General features: G+C 51.0%; 1 protein-coding gene across 4 annotated transcripts in view; it reads left to right on the plus strand.

The window, feature by feature from the left end:
• PRICKLE2 (prickle planar cell polarity protein 2) overlaps positions 1 to 12,724 on the plus strand; it is a 97,245-nt gene that overhangs the window by 56,615 nt on the left and 27,906 nt on the right. For 2 of the 4 annotated variants that reach the window (XM_027467495.3, XM_027467498.3), the window contains one exon: positions 11,802 to 11,985. In XM_027467495.3, coding sequence (XP_027323296.3) covers positions 11,802 to 11,985 — 184 coding nt within the window. Of the gene's footprint in view, positions 1 to 2,775; positions 3,268 to 10,300; positions 10,358 to 11,801; positions 11,986 to 12,724 lie in introns of those variants that run through there. The other 2 variants (XM_021274939.4, XM_038185892.2) reach the window with 2 other exon arrangements.

A 12,724-nucleotide genomic window follows, 5' to 3' on the forward strand; every position in this document is an offset into this window, starting at 1 on the left:
TCTGAACCTGAGCATGGCTTCCTGCTCTGATGCAATTGCTTTTCTATTTCAGTAGCTCAGGCTTTACCTCGGGTTGTTCAGAGTATTCGCTTCCCTGCGGGTAGTTGTCAGCATCCATCCCTGTAATGATGCAAGTCCTTCATGTGACCTTCAGAAATACACTCCGCCGGCTCAGTCCTCACCTTGCTGCTTAATGAAACACCCATTTCACCTGCGTAATGTGCGGCATCCATCAAGAAATACTGCGTGCCTTCTGGAGTTATTCCAACACATGACCTTTTCACAGGCGCTGAGTAGGTAGCAGTAATATGGAGCAATTGCCAACGCGCTGGCAGCTCTCAGAGCAGGAAGGCTCATTTCCACTTTCCAAAGACAGTTGTGTGTCCACAAGTGGCATCTTCTAATCTGATTTCTTGTCCCAGAATAGCCCGTTCATTGGATTTTGGGGATATTTAGGCCTGTGAGTATCACAGCAGGAAGTCTGCCAGGAACTGATTAGGCTCGCTGTTCGGAGACACCGCACTCTCGCTCGTAGCCGTGCGGCTGAGATGCTGTAAGCAGTGGCGTGGCTGATCCTTTACATCAGCTCATGATTCTCACCCGCCTTTCATCTCAGTGCATCAACTTAAAAGCCTGCAGCTTCTTTGTGAATCAACTTACACTTAAAAGTTTGCAGTTTCTGCTGAGATCCCTTCCTTTGGGATGACCCAGTTGGCCAAGACAGCCAAGCAAAACGTGCTGCAGGACTCAGCTCTGCTGTAGGACACCCAGTTGGGTGCCTGGGGCTCACACCTCCATCTCCCTGCCCTCGGGGCTGTGCCAGGCTGATTCTGGGGTGTCCAAGCTACTGCAGAGCAAGTGGCACGGAGCATGTGTATGAGAGGTGGGCTCAGAGCTCGCACCCTGCTCGAGTGGCACTCAGTGCACTAATTGACGCCTTGCTCCCGAGTGTTTATAGCTCGGGGCCTTCGCTCCTCGGAAGTTAATGCAGATAAAGGCAGGCGTTTTACTCATGTATTCAGTGAAAATTAGCACCTACAGGACCTGTCATGTTGAGTGGTGCGCGTTCTTTGTGCTAGCCGCAGCCCCTATTACTGCCGTGTGCTTTTAACAACGTATTTCCAGGGAAGGCTGTTACAGTAAACACGGGTAATTTCTGCTCTGCAGAGTTTCTGCTCTACATTATCATTTTACAAGCAGCCTTCTTTATTTGCTTTTGCCCCGTTCGGTTTTTGTCTCACTTCCTTTGTATTTTAATTAACATGTTCTGAAGTTAAGAGGAAAATACGTCATCCTGGGGCCTTGGCACGCTCAGCAGACAGAGGCGAGCTGACAGCCTGCCTGCAATGCCGGCGAAAGCTGGAGGGGACAAAATGTGCCAGCTTAGGAGGCTGGAGGGCAGGGGGGGCTTTTTTCCTGCAAGTGTGGTCGGAGGGGATCTTCCTTGGCATCGCTCAGCAGAGGAGGTGGTGATGCTGCTGCCACCAGGGGAAGCTTTGACCCGGCTGGGCACAGGAACAGATTCAGGGATCAGCTCCTGCACTTGCTGCTTCTGATTCAGAAAGAGAGGGGAGTAAGAAAGTGTTAATTAATTAATTAATGGCCACGAATATTGCCCTTCGTCTAACGTGGTGCCTGAGCCAGGTGAGGGCTCTGCACTTCCCCTGTCTGTCTGTCTGTCCTGTGCCTTGTGCTGTGCCGGGCGAGTTGGGCGGCGCTGCGCTGGGTGTCCCGGCTGAAGGGCTCGCCCTGCGTACTTGGAGCATAATGCTCTGTAATGAAACCTAATTTATGACCTTAATAATGATAATTTAAGGCATTTTTAGGCTGGAGGAAGACTTGCAGCTGTAGTTTCTGCACCCGTCTGTGTTCTGTAAACACGGTTAGCGTTGCCAAAAGCGAGGGCTCGCAGAGCTGGAGCTAGGCCCTGGAAGCGAGTAGCACGCCGTGGAAACAATACACATTGGGAACGTTTTATTTGCCTCTTTTATCATCCCAAAACCCGGAAATGAGGTTTTCAAATTTCACTCTGCAAACACCACAGGTTCGTTTGCGACCTTATTCCCAAGCAACGAGCTGAGAGCTCCCAGCAGCGGAGCTCCATCACTCCGTGCCTTTGCTTTTCCCCCACGGGGCACGAGGCTTCAGCATCCCCGCTGGGGCAGCTGCTCCTGGGGGCTGCAGCGCCTGCCCGAGGTGCTCAAAAAAGGTGTGAACGGGGCACCTCTGGGGGCTGTAGCAGAGAAAATGCATTAAAATATGCGGCAGCCGAAACGCCACGCTAATAACTCACGTTTCCCAGAATGTTTAGCCCTGCTGGTGCGCAAACAGGCGGCGTCTGAAAAACCAGTGGGGAATCGTAGCGAGTGACTGCAGAAAATAATTAAGAGGGCACTGAAAGCCAGGAGAAAAATGATCCGTTGCTCAGAGCCAGCAGATCATTGCTGTAATAGCCCGCTTACCTATGAAGCCATGCCTTAAGTTTGACAGCAAGTTGCGATTGGGTCAGCATCAAATGAGAGGATGGTTGGGGAAGGATAATTAGCGTCTTCACACCATTCAATTTGGGCGGCTGGTGCGGAGCCAACTCTTTGAAAGGCGCACATGCGAGCCAGAGGGAAGGATTTGCTCTCCCTTTCCCAAAGCAGCCCGCAGGGCTTATTGATTTATAGGAGCGGGCTGATTGCCATGTAAATCGATGCGAGGGTGGCCGTGGCGTGGCGGCGCGCGGTCCGGATGCGGTGCCTTTGGCTGGCTGACATCATTGCTCATTAGCATGCAGCAGAGGAGAGCAATGCAACAGCAGAGCCCCGCGCCGCTCCCGCAGTTCTTCTCGGCGGGCTGCATCTCTGCTCCTTAGTGCCCGGCGCTCGCAGAGCGAGTCGGACATCCCAGCACCACCACCAAGGGTCACCGAGGAGAAGGCAGCTCCGGGGGCTGCTGGATTCAGCTGGGCTGGGAGCAGAGAGGGAGGAACCCCCCAGAGCTGCGATTTGAGTGAGGCAATGGAAGTGAAAGCTTGATGCGTGGGGCAGGAGCGGCGCGGTTTTCCACGGGTGATTTTCCCCGCTGCTACACCACGTTGAGCACGAGCCTGCTCTGAGTGCTCCAAGCAGAGCCCTGCTGCCTGCCTCGCCGTCGCCCCGGCCGGGCTGTTGCGCTGTTCTGCGAGCATCCAGGATGCTTTATTGCACTGCGGCGTGCCGGGGAGCAGCTCGCCAGCCCAAAGCGAGCTGTCACAACTAACACGGTCGTCGGCGGGGACAGGTAAGAGGCTGCCTTTTTGCAACAGCTTCGGAGTCGTCGTGTGTTTTTGGGAGGAAAGGAAAGCAGAAGGGAGGAGGGATGAGCGGTGTTCTGTGCGTGCACGTAGCTGCCTGATAACTTTGCTCCACGCACTGTTAGTTGGTGGCGACCTTTAGAGAGGGGCTGTGGGGTTTTTTTCAGCTGTTCTCGTTGTTTATGGATGTAAAAGGTTAATGGTTAAATTGCACTGCTGCAGCCACAGGAAGTCAGCAGCGGTGATGCCACTCGAACAGATTTTTCATTTTAAAAATAATCAGAAAGGCTCAGCTGGCTTTAAATAAGTATTAAAAAAATCCTCATCTCTCAGTGCTAATTTTATTGCTTTGGCAAGCGCAGCCTCAGGAAGCCTGGGTTCTCTGGGCATTTTCTGAGCAGGCTGTGTGCAGGCTGGTATTGTGGATGATGACATTACTGCTCAGATGTTTATTGTGCTGGGTTTGGATTCCTGAGAACAGACAGTTTTGAAGTAATAATACCTCCTTCCTTTCAATGCCAGAATGCCTAAGTATAAACCAAGTTAGAACTGAAACCTGGAGGCTGTGTATTTCGATGCAATCTTCTAAAGTCAAATTTTTTTTTTTTTTCTATTCCTTGGAGGAACATTTTAAGCAGATGTGACACAGACGTGACCTGTGACCATGGAAAGATTTTAATCCAGTTACTCTTTGTTTTGTAGTCATGATTCCTTGGTTAAACAGTGATTGAATCTGTTCGAGCTGTTGAGGATTAGCACTGGGCAGAATAATGCCAAAATAATTATTCGCACCAGATGCAGTGTCATCCTTTCAGTTTTAGCTCCCTCATCTTGTAACTTATCTGATTTATTTTTATTCCACTGTTTTTTCACCTGCTGTGGGAGCACTCGAACATCTCACATCGATGCCTTGTGTTTATAAGGGTGCCGGCTTGAGCCCACGATAAAGATTTGTCAAGTAAAACTATCTGCAGCTAACCAGGTTGTGTTTTCCTTCGCATTTTAATCTTCTCCTGCCGCTTGTTTCATACCAGGCGGATGGAGCTGAACAAAACCACCCAGCCTCCTGCACTCGCTGGTGGCAGCCCGGCTTGGGGTGAGCCGGCACACACACACACAGCAGCCTGGCAGCGATTGCTTGCACAACTGGGTCAGCACTGCCTCTCTCGGGGGACGCTGTCTAAGCCTCAGCTATTGAAATAATTACAATTTCGAGCGTAGCTTATCCCGTGTCTGAGCATTTTGCCTATCAGTCAGGTTTTTCCCTCTAGGACACGCAGCCTGGGATGTGCTGAAATTGAAAGGGGTTCGCTGCCCCCCTGGTTTCTGCGTGTCATGTTGCAAATGGGAGTGGGTGATGTCCCTGTAGCCAGCACAGACAGCCAGGGGCACGTCGCAGCTCCTGCTCCAGCCTCGCTGCTGGCCGGGGACCACTGCAGGAGATAGAACTGGTGGGTGAAGGGAGAGGGACGGGGAGATAAATCCTGCTCATGGAGGGACTGGTGTTACGCAGACAGGACTGTGAGGATCTGCATGGTGAGCAGAGCCAGGCTGCTCCCTGGCTTGTGGAGTGCTGGTTTTGGATCCAGAGGTAGAGGCTGTGTCTTGCTAGAGCCTGAGGTTGAAGGCAGTTTTCTTCCTTCAGGTGAGCAGTGGAAAGAAACCCATTGAGATGCAGCTCTGTGTCTCGTTGGGCTGCAAAGCTGCTGAACGATGTAATTAAAAATCCAACAAGATAACCTGTGGTGTAGGCAGTGCTGGGCAGCTGGGCAGGGAGCGATGCTGAGCAAAGCCCAGCGTGAGGGCTCGGTCCCTGCCAGGCAGAGCTGAGCTCTGGGGCTGGGCTTGTCCTGCCACAGGGGACACCAAACCCCTCCAGGCGTCCCCAGCCCCCTTCCTGGGGCTCCCTTCCCAAAATCATGAGATTATCTTCAGGATTGGTTCCCTACCAGCTTTGGGGTCGTTACTGAGCCTATTGTGCTCTCTGACTTGGAAACTAACGCCTTGCATTTCATCTCCGTGACTGGGAAAAAACAGGCGGTTGTTTTCATTTCTGTATTCTAAGAGCTGGACCTTTAAGGGGGGAAAAAAAAAACAACAAACAGATATGTTGAGATGTGAGCCTGAGCTGGCAGGCTGCCTCCATCGTTTAGGATGTGTCAGAGCAGCCTGTTGGACACCTTCCCTCCTGCTGGCCTGCCTGGCCAGGGATGGGGCTCACATCTTGCTCTTCTCTCCCTCGCTTGGTCTGCAGCTCGCACCGGCTCGCAGGGAGCCCACCCCTGTCTAACCTGTGTTACGGGGAAAAAAAAAGTGCTGCATCCTCTGTAAAATATCTTGAGAACTCCAGACTTCATCTGAGGGCTGCCACGTTATTTATACTCCTTAATTTAATCATCTTTGTGTTGGATCTGTTGTGGTCAGTGGTGGGGCTGCAGCTCAGGGGAGCAGCCTGGATCAGGATCAGGAACGTGCTCAGCACCCTGGGGCCCTCGCCCAGCTCAGGAGGGGACTGGTGTTACTGGAGAGAGCTGGAGCACCCCTGGGCTCCACCACCCACCCACAAAGCACCCCAGCTCCTCCGGCTGGGTGTAGCCACAGGGTGGCACCTGAGCATGGGCAGGTTGGTGTGCTTTGATCCGTCCCGTGGTGCTGCTGAGAGCTCTGGCCACGTCTTTGGATGCAGTCCTGCTACCCTGCCTGTCTAGGAATGCACAAAGACAGCCCAGATTGGGGATTTGATGGTGGTGGTTTTATTTTCTTCCACCAGTACGTTGTGTATTGTTTTGCCCCAATTTCTTGGTCTCATCGTGGAGGTGCCCAGCTTTGTGTGTTGCTGGCTCTTGTCCACCACGTGGCACTGAAGGTGACAGACACCAAAACCGGAGCCTGCTATGGGCCATGCCCCAGGGGAGCAGGATTTGGGGGCAGCAGTGAGGACCCACGTGCAGATGCTCCACCTGCTTCTTCAACTCACCCTGAAGGCAGACCAAGTGGAAAACCATCCTAGGCTGGCTTTGCTCATATTTTGTTGAAATTGGCAATACTGGGGGGTAGTTCTTTTTCCTTCTTAATTAAGCAACAGCAAATCCTGCAATGGTAAAGGATTTTTACCAAGTCTTAAAAGTAAAATTAGTCTCCAGCCTGAAACCGAGCATGGACAACACCAGCCAGGAGGGGAGAATTTTTCCAGGAGTGGAAATGGGGTTTGTCATAAAAGTTTCAACACCAGCCCGAGTGCCTTAGCAATTGCTGCTGTTGGCACCACAAAGGTCGGAGGGAAATAAAATAAAGCAATGTGCTGCAAGCCTTTCTGGAGGTGTGCAGCCTGTGCATGCTTGGCTGTCAGCACTGAGATCAGGAGGAGCTGCAGCTCTAGGAGTAGTTTGGTTCCTGGATTATTTCTCCCTTCCTTGGCTTTGTGGCATTACTGTGCTACCTGCTCTCTTGCTGCTGCCTTATGGTGATCTCTTAAGCCAACTGCTTGATCCAAGCATCCAGGGTCAACCGAGCTGTACTTAGAGGCCACCAAGGGCACCCTGTCCTCAGACTTTGGATTGCTGCTACTGTAAATGCCTGTGGCTAATTAACAACCCCATTAGCCTCGTGCACCCCGGTTTTGCAGATAAAAGCTTTTTTGAAGCTTCCTTTTCAACCCGGGTCTCACAAAGTCTTTGCAATTCATTCCTGCTGATAGCTGTGTTTGTTTTTCCTGGCTGAAGTGGGTCTAGAAGAGTGTGAAGTGGCAGAAACGTTTTGTCCAGAGAGATGGCACTTCTGTATCTGGGTTCTGTGGGCACTGGGTACCTCTGGGCAGCTGCCCAGGGTTATGTGTAATGTAAATATGTGTGTTCGAGGAGTTGGAGGAGGATGCAGAGCTTCAGCTCCAACGTGGGGTGCCAGTCAGTGACTCTTCTTTCAGCCTGCCGTGGTGAATTTGTGGGCAGAGCTCTGCTGCCGTGCCTCAGCTTCCCCATCTGTAAAACGGGAGAGCACTGCCCTTACTGGAGGAGAGGTGAAGGAGTGAGGGGCTGCGTTCGTTTCTCAGTCAGGACAAATGTCTGCCTTGCCTGTGGGATCTGGAGAGATGGGTCTGTGTAGCCGGAGCTCGCTCAGGGTGGGAGGATGCCTCATTAGCTCTCAAATGAAGGGAGGAGATAACAGGCAGAGACATTAAGAAGCCCTTGTTAAGAGGCTCAGGGGTCACATGAGCTGCCCCAAATCCGCAGCCTCTCCCTTTTCCTATGAAGCCTTGTGGTTTCGTGACATACAACTGGCCGAAAGGGCTGATTGCAATCAGAATGATGGCTCAATCCTGGGAAAAAAAAAAAAATCACTCTGCGCCACGATGCAAGGGAATCGCCCCATTATTTTTCAGACCTCACATCCGAGCTGAGCAGAGGATTGCTTTTTGAGGGATTCCCAATCTTGCATGCTAATGTGCTCACAAATGCATGCAAATCCTTCATGACAGCGGAGCACAGGTGTCTCGTGGCCCGGCTGCAGACAAGGCTCTGTTCCTCACATCGCTCCCTGGTACAACCCATTTATTTCCATCACAGAAGAAACGAGTGAGGAACAGAGATAAGCAGTGCGGGTAGATGATAGGAGCTGTTTGCCAAGCTCCTTCTTTGTCCAGGAAGAATGTTAACGTTTCTGCCACGGCTTTAAACTGTCCTAAACTGAGCACAGAGTGCTTTGGTGCCATTTGCTGTGTTATTGGCTGACTGCTGTGTGTAACGAGAGAGATCCTTGTCCCAGAGACCTCACTGGTCAGTTGGACTCGTGTTGAACCTCATGGATGTGCACCTAGGTTGGAAGCATGCTTCCGCATCCCAAGCAAGAGAGATTTTACAGCCAGGTTCTCTCCACTTGATCTCTTTGGCCCCGTTTCCTTTACATTCCCCTTTTTGTGTCTGTTTTTGGCTGTAGAAAGAGGGCTCAGCTGAGGGCTGGTGGACACAGTGTGTGCCAGCAGTGGGTGGGGAGGTAATGGGACAGGCTGGAGCCTCCCCGGTGCCAGGAGCACCGCACCAAGCAGCCATCGCAAAATCAAACGCGTCCATCTTGTAACCTCACCCGTTGAATTGCTGACCCTGAGCAGAACAAATTTTTCAATCTGTTCTCAAGCCGCCACTGCTTCGTGCCATGTGCAGTCACTTCGAGGCGGGCCTCTCTCCAGCTACCTCTGAAACCAGGAAATGTCATTTTCTCCCAGTTTTCTCCCCTCCCAGCCCGGCTGCAGAGCTGTCCCACGCACAGCTCCACGCGGAGCAGACATGCCAGGATGCTCCACAGCCTGTGCCTCCCTCAGCACGGTCCCTCTACTCTTTGCTCTTGGTTGGCAGCTCCTGGATTTGCTCTCCGTGCCTGAGGTTAGCAGTGCTGTCAGCTCTCCCTGCTTTGTTAGAAAACAGAGCATCACTGGCCTTTTCTTTGCTAGTTCTCAGCGCTGGAGTCAGGTGAGGTTCTGGGATGCTCCCAGCTTCCAGTAACAGCACCAAAATCTCCGCATCTCTGTTACTCTGGGGCAGGACTTCCCCAAGAGGGGCTTGCAGATCCTTTCTGCTTTCTCAGGGGCTAGCACGAGCCACCCCAGCGTGGCTGAGAGCAAGGCAGAAGGGCTCAGGAATGAAGATAGGATTTCCAGGGAGCGAATGGCCTGATTTTGTTCTTGCTTTCAAAAAAAAACACCACCCAACCAACAGAAAGCAGCTGCCTGCTCTCGCCCCCAGCAGCATCGGGCTCCTTGGCTGACGCTGCAAGCCGAGCTGGGGAGCAGCAGCTGTTCCAGACAAGGTGGTGGTGTTCAGATGAGGCTGGTGGCTGGCCAAGTCGAGGGTTTGTCCCTGTGCAGGACGTGCAGCTCGGCACCCTGTATAAGGAAAGGCATGCAGCATGCCGGGGCAGTGCTCAGCAGCTCCGGGCTTGGATGCTCATCCTGTGGCCACAGTAATGCCTAATGTGGTAGAGGGAGCAGCAGGGCGGGCTGGTGGCCCCACGTGTCCCCAAAACCCATCAGCTCAGCACCAGGGCATCAGCAGCACCAGCATCTTATTGCTCTGGTCACTATTCACTCGATCGAGCACCGGCGTTATCTCGCTTAACGCCCTCCTGCTTTGAGTTGTGGTTGGGGATATTGCTTGTGCAGTTTCATCTCACGTTTGAAATGTACATTTTTATATTAAGTTTTCGCTATGGGGAATTATTTTTAATTATAGGGAGCTGGAAGATGATCAAGTAAAGTTGAATAAGTGAGACCTATGTGAAGAAGTCATGGAAACCATATCATAGGAGTAGAAAGATACTCTTAGGATGCTGAGTATTGTTCCCATGAAACAGCATATCCTAACATAAAGAAAATACTTGTAATTAAAACTGTTAATCTTCTGTTTTTAACGAGGGGAAAGGAGGAGTACTGAACATCTCCAGGGCAAGATCTTCAAGTTTGTATGGTTCGCCCAGGGAGGCTGCAGAAACCCCATGCTCAATTTTTAACAGTGCAAAGTTTTTATGAAGCCCGTTGTCCCGGCCTGGGGACGTCACAAGGGGCTCCATGTGTCCTTCTCATCCTTGGCTCTCCTGATCCTTCCGTGGCTGCTGGCACGTAGCACATCCCGGCGGCAGCGGGGCAGAGGCTGCCTGCGCTCAGCCTCCCTCCCCGTGCCGTTTTCTCCACCCTGCCACCTGATACCACAATTTTTCTCATTAGCTCTCTGAGCACACGTTGCTGGGCTGTCTCCTTTTGAAGCCCGTGATTGATGTCCTGAAAATTAAATTTGGCAAAGGAGCCCTAAACTCCGTTAGGATAACTGCCCGAGTCGCAAACCCCGAATGTGAGGCTCTGGAGCTATTAATTATTTTTAACATCTTGTTGCGTATCGAGCTGCTGCTAATCGTGTTGTGAAATGAGATGGAAACGGCTAAGGAACCGGCAGCTTTGCTGTGGCAGAGAGCCTTTCCACAGTAGCTGATTAATTAAAGTATTCGCATGAAATTGTGCCTTGATTATTTTTGAAGGTAACGGCCGGAGGCGATGCCGAGACGCTCTGGCTGGACGCAAACCAGACACTCGGGGTGCGTTTGGGTCTGTGTGTACGTTAGATCTGATGAAAGGCAGGAAATGGGAAAATCTGGCAAATCTCCCTGGCTTGACTGAACGGAGCCTCTTGACTTTTGCTAGAGTGCATTTTTTGTGCTGTAATGGCCAAGTGGAAATTTAGACTCAAAGCTGGATCGGAGCACTGGTATGCTTTGCTGGCCTTTGCGCGGTGGTTAAAGAGAAGGAAAGGTGTTTGAAAATTAAAGCCCCTGATGTTTAACTGTTCCTGCCCTCCAATGTTCTTTGGAGGACAGAGGAATTACAGTGTTACAGCAGAGAGAGCTGCAGTGGTCGCAGTAACTTTTCTCCTGCTTTTTGTCTGTTACCTTATTTCTGAAATGTGGGCCTGATTCCCCCTTCTGCTGCCCACGTGAAGTGGCACCCAATTCCTCAGAAGTCAGCAGCGTTTGATTAGCTCAAATTAATTCAGAACCCTGCGCGGTTACTTTAAAATAGATAACATTGACCCACATTGTGGAAGAGCATTGTATTTTCAGAAATAGAAAGCAATTTATCAGCACTCTAACCCCCATTTGGGGGCATGGGGAGTGTTTTCAGGCTGCTTTGTCCTTCGCTATCACCCCTGGTGAATGGCTGGGGTGTTCTAGCAGCAGAGCAGCTGGATACTTGGGTCCATGCCCATGAAAAAATCTCCTCTGGACCACCAGCTGCAGGAATACACACTTAAAAGAAACGTTAAGTGGTGGTAGTTGCACTGAGTTAAGCTAATGTGTGTTAAATGGCAACCTTTTGGTTGCTCTCTCTGTACTTCTTATTATAATAAATTATATTATAGCATTGCACGTGTCTTGGGCAGCGAGCAAGCTGATGTGCTGCTGAGCCGAGGCGTGTGCCATCGAGCTGGGCCGTTAGCATCCCGCTGGCGTGCGACTGCAGCTTGTGTCGCCTCCCTTAATTTAATTTAGCTGTATATGTTCAGACTATAATCAATTTTTATGCTACTTTAATAAGCAAATTTATGCTATCAGCATGCTAAAAGGACTTGTCATTCACAGCTTCCCAGTCAATCCACCATTTTATGCATTAGCCAAGAGCTTGGCTGTCCTAATTTTGGTAAGTGCTCCGCAATTACCGGCCGGTCCGTGCCAGGCGGGCGCGTGGCCCCTGGAAATGCTCTCTGCAGAGCAGCAGAGGGACGAGCAATTACATAGCCCCAAATGTCTGACAGCCTGACTCAGCTGAATTGCCAAGTGTTGTTATAGCAAATACGGACTTTTTATTTCCTGCGTGCAAGAGGGACAAATGCTTTGTTAGAAAATGCCTGAGCATAAAAAAAAAAAAAAAGTGGCTGAGCTCAGTAGCTGCAGGCCAGCGGCTGGCAGGGATCTCGGCTGTTTCCCGTTTGCAGTGCAGCTCACCAGGGGAACTCTTCTTTTTTTCTCTCTCTTCCCCTTGCAGGAAGATTTGCCTTCACTGTAAGTGCTCCCAGGAAGAGCACATTGTGACAGTTATGCCTTTGGAGATGGAGAAGACCGTCACCAAGCTCATGTTCGACTTCCAGAGGAATTCCACCTCCGACGACGACTCGGGCTGTGCCCTGGAGGAGTATGCGTGGGTGCCCCCCGGCCTGAAACCTGAGCAGGTAACTGTAACGCCAAGATGCCAAAATATATTGTGCGAATGCGCTCTTTAGAAATAATTGCCCTAATTTTTTAGGGAAGCAAGCACTTCCTGCATACGGTTCTGTTTCTGCGTGTGCTGTAGAAACTTTCTGATGCAGGTCTGGTCTGAACGCACAAAGGTAGTGACGTCAGGATGCAGTCCTCAGGGGACTTGGGTTTTTTGTGTCTGTAGGCGTAACTGGCAACTGAGAGGGGGGAAACAAAATACTTTCAGGATGGATTTTGTTGTGGTTGTGGAAAGGAACAGGTACAGACAGGCATATTGCTGTTTCATGGGGAAGAAGTGGTGGGATGCCAGTGTGCCTGGGGCAGCTGGCACACATTTCTGCTCTCCTGGGCCACCGTGCCCCTGCAGTAAGCCCAGCACAGACGGACAAAGCCTGCAGGTCACTCTAAAAATGGGCAAGAAGTTTCACTTATGGGAAATAATCTCTCTAATGAAGTTCAAGTATCTCTGTGTAGGAATTTAACAGGACGGATTAGACCTCAGCATGCTGTCTGCGTGGAAAGTGCATTGATTTCTGCTCCGTGCAGCTTACACGATTCGTTTAGTTTTTATGCTGATCTTTTACATGTTCAACTCAGAACTTAATTTGCAGTGGGGACTACAAAATGAGCTTAGCCTTGATAATTGCTATGGCAATCATTTTAAACCATGTAAGGAGGCTGGGAGAGGGTAGAAGGCTTTCATTCTTATTG

This window comes from Anas platyrhynchos, chromosome 13 (assembly GCF_047663525.1).
Source record: "Anas platyrhynchos isolate ZD024472 breed Pekin duck chromosome 13, IASCAAS_PekinDuck_T2T, whole genome shotgun sequence".
Lineage (NCBI taxonomy): Eukaryota > Metazoa > Chordata > Aves > Anseriformes > Anatidae > Anas > Anas platyrhynchos.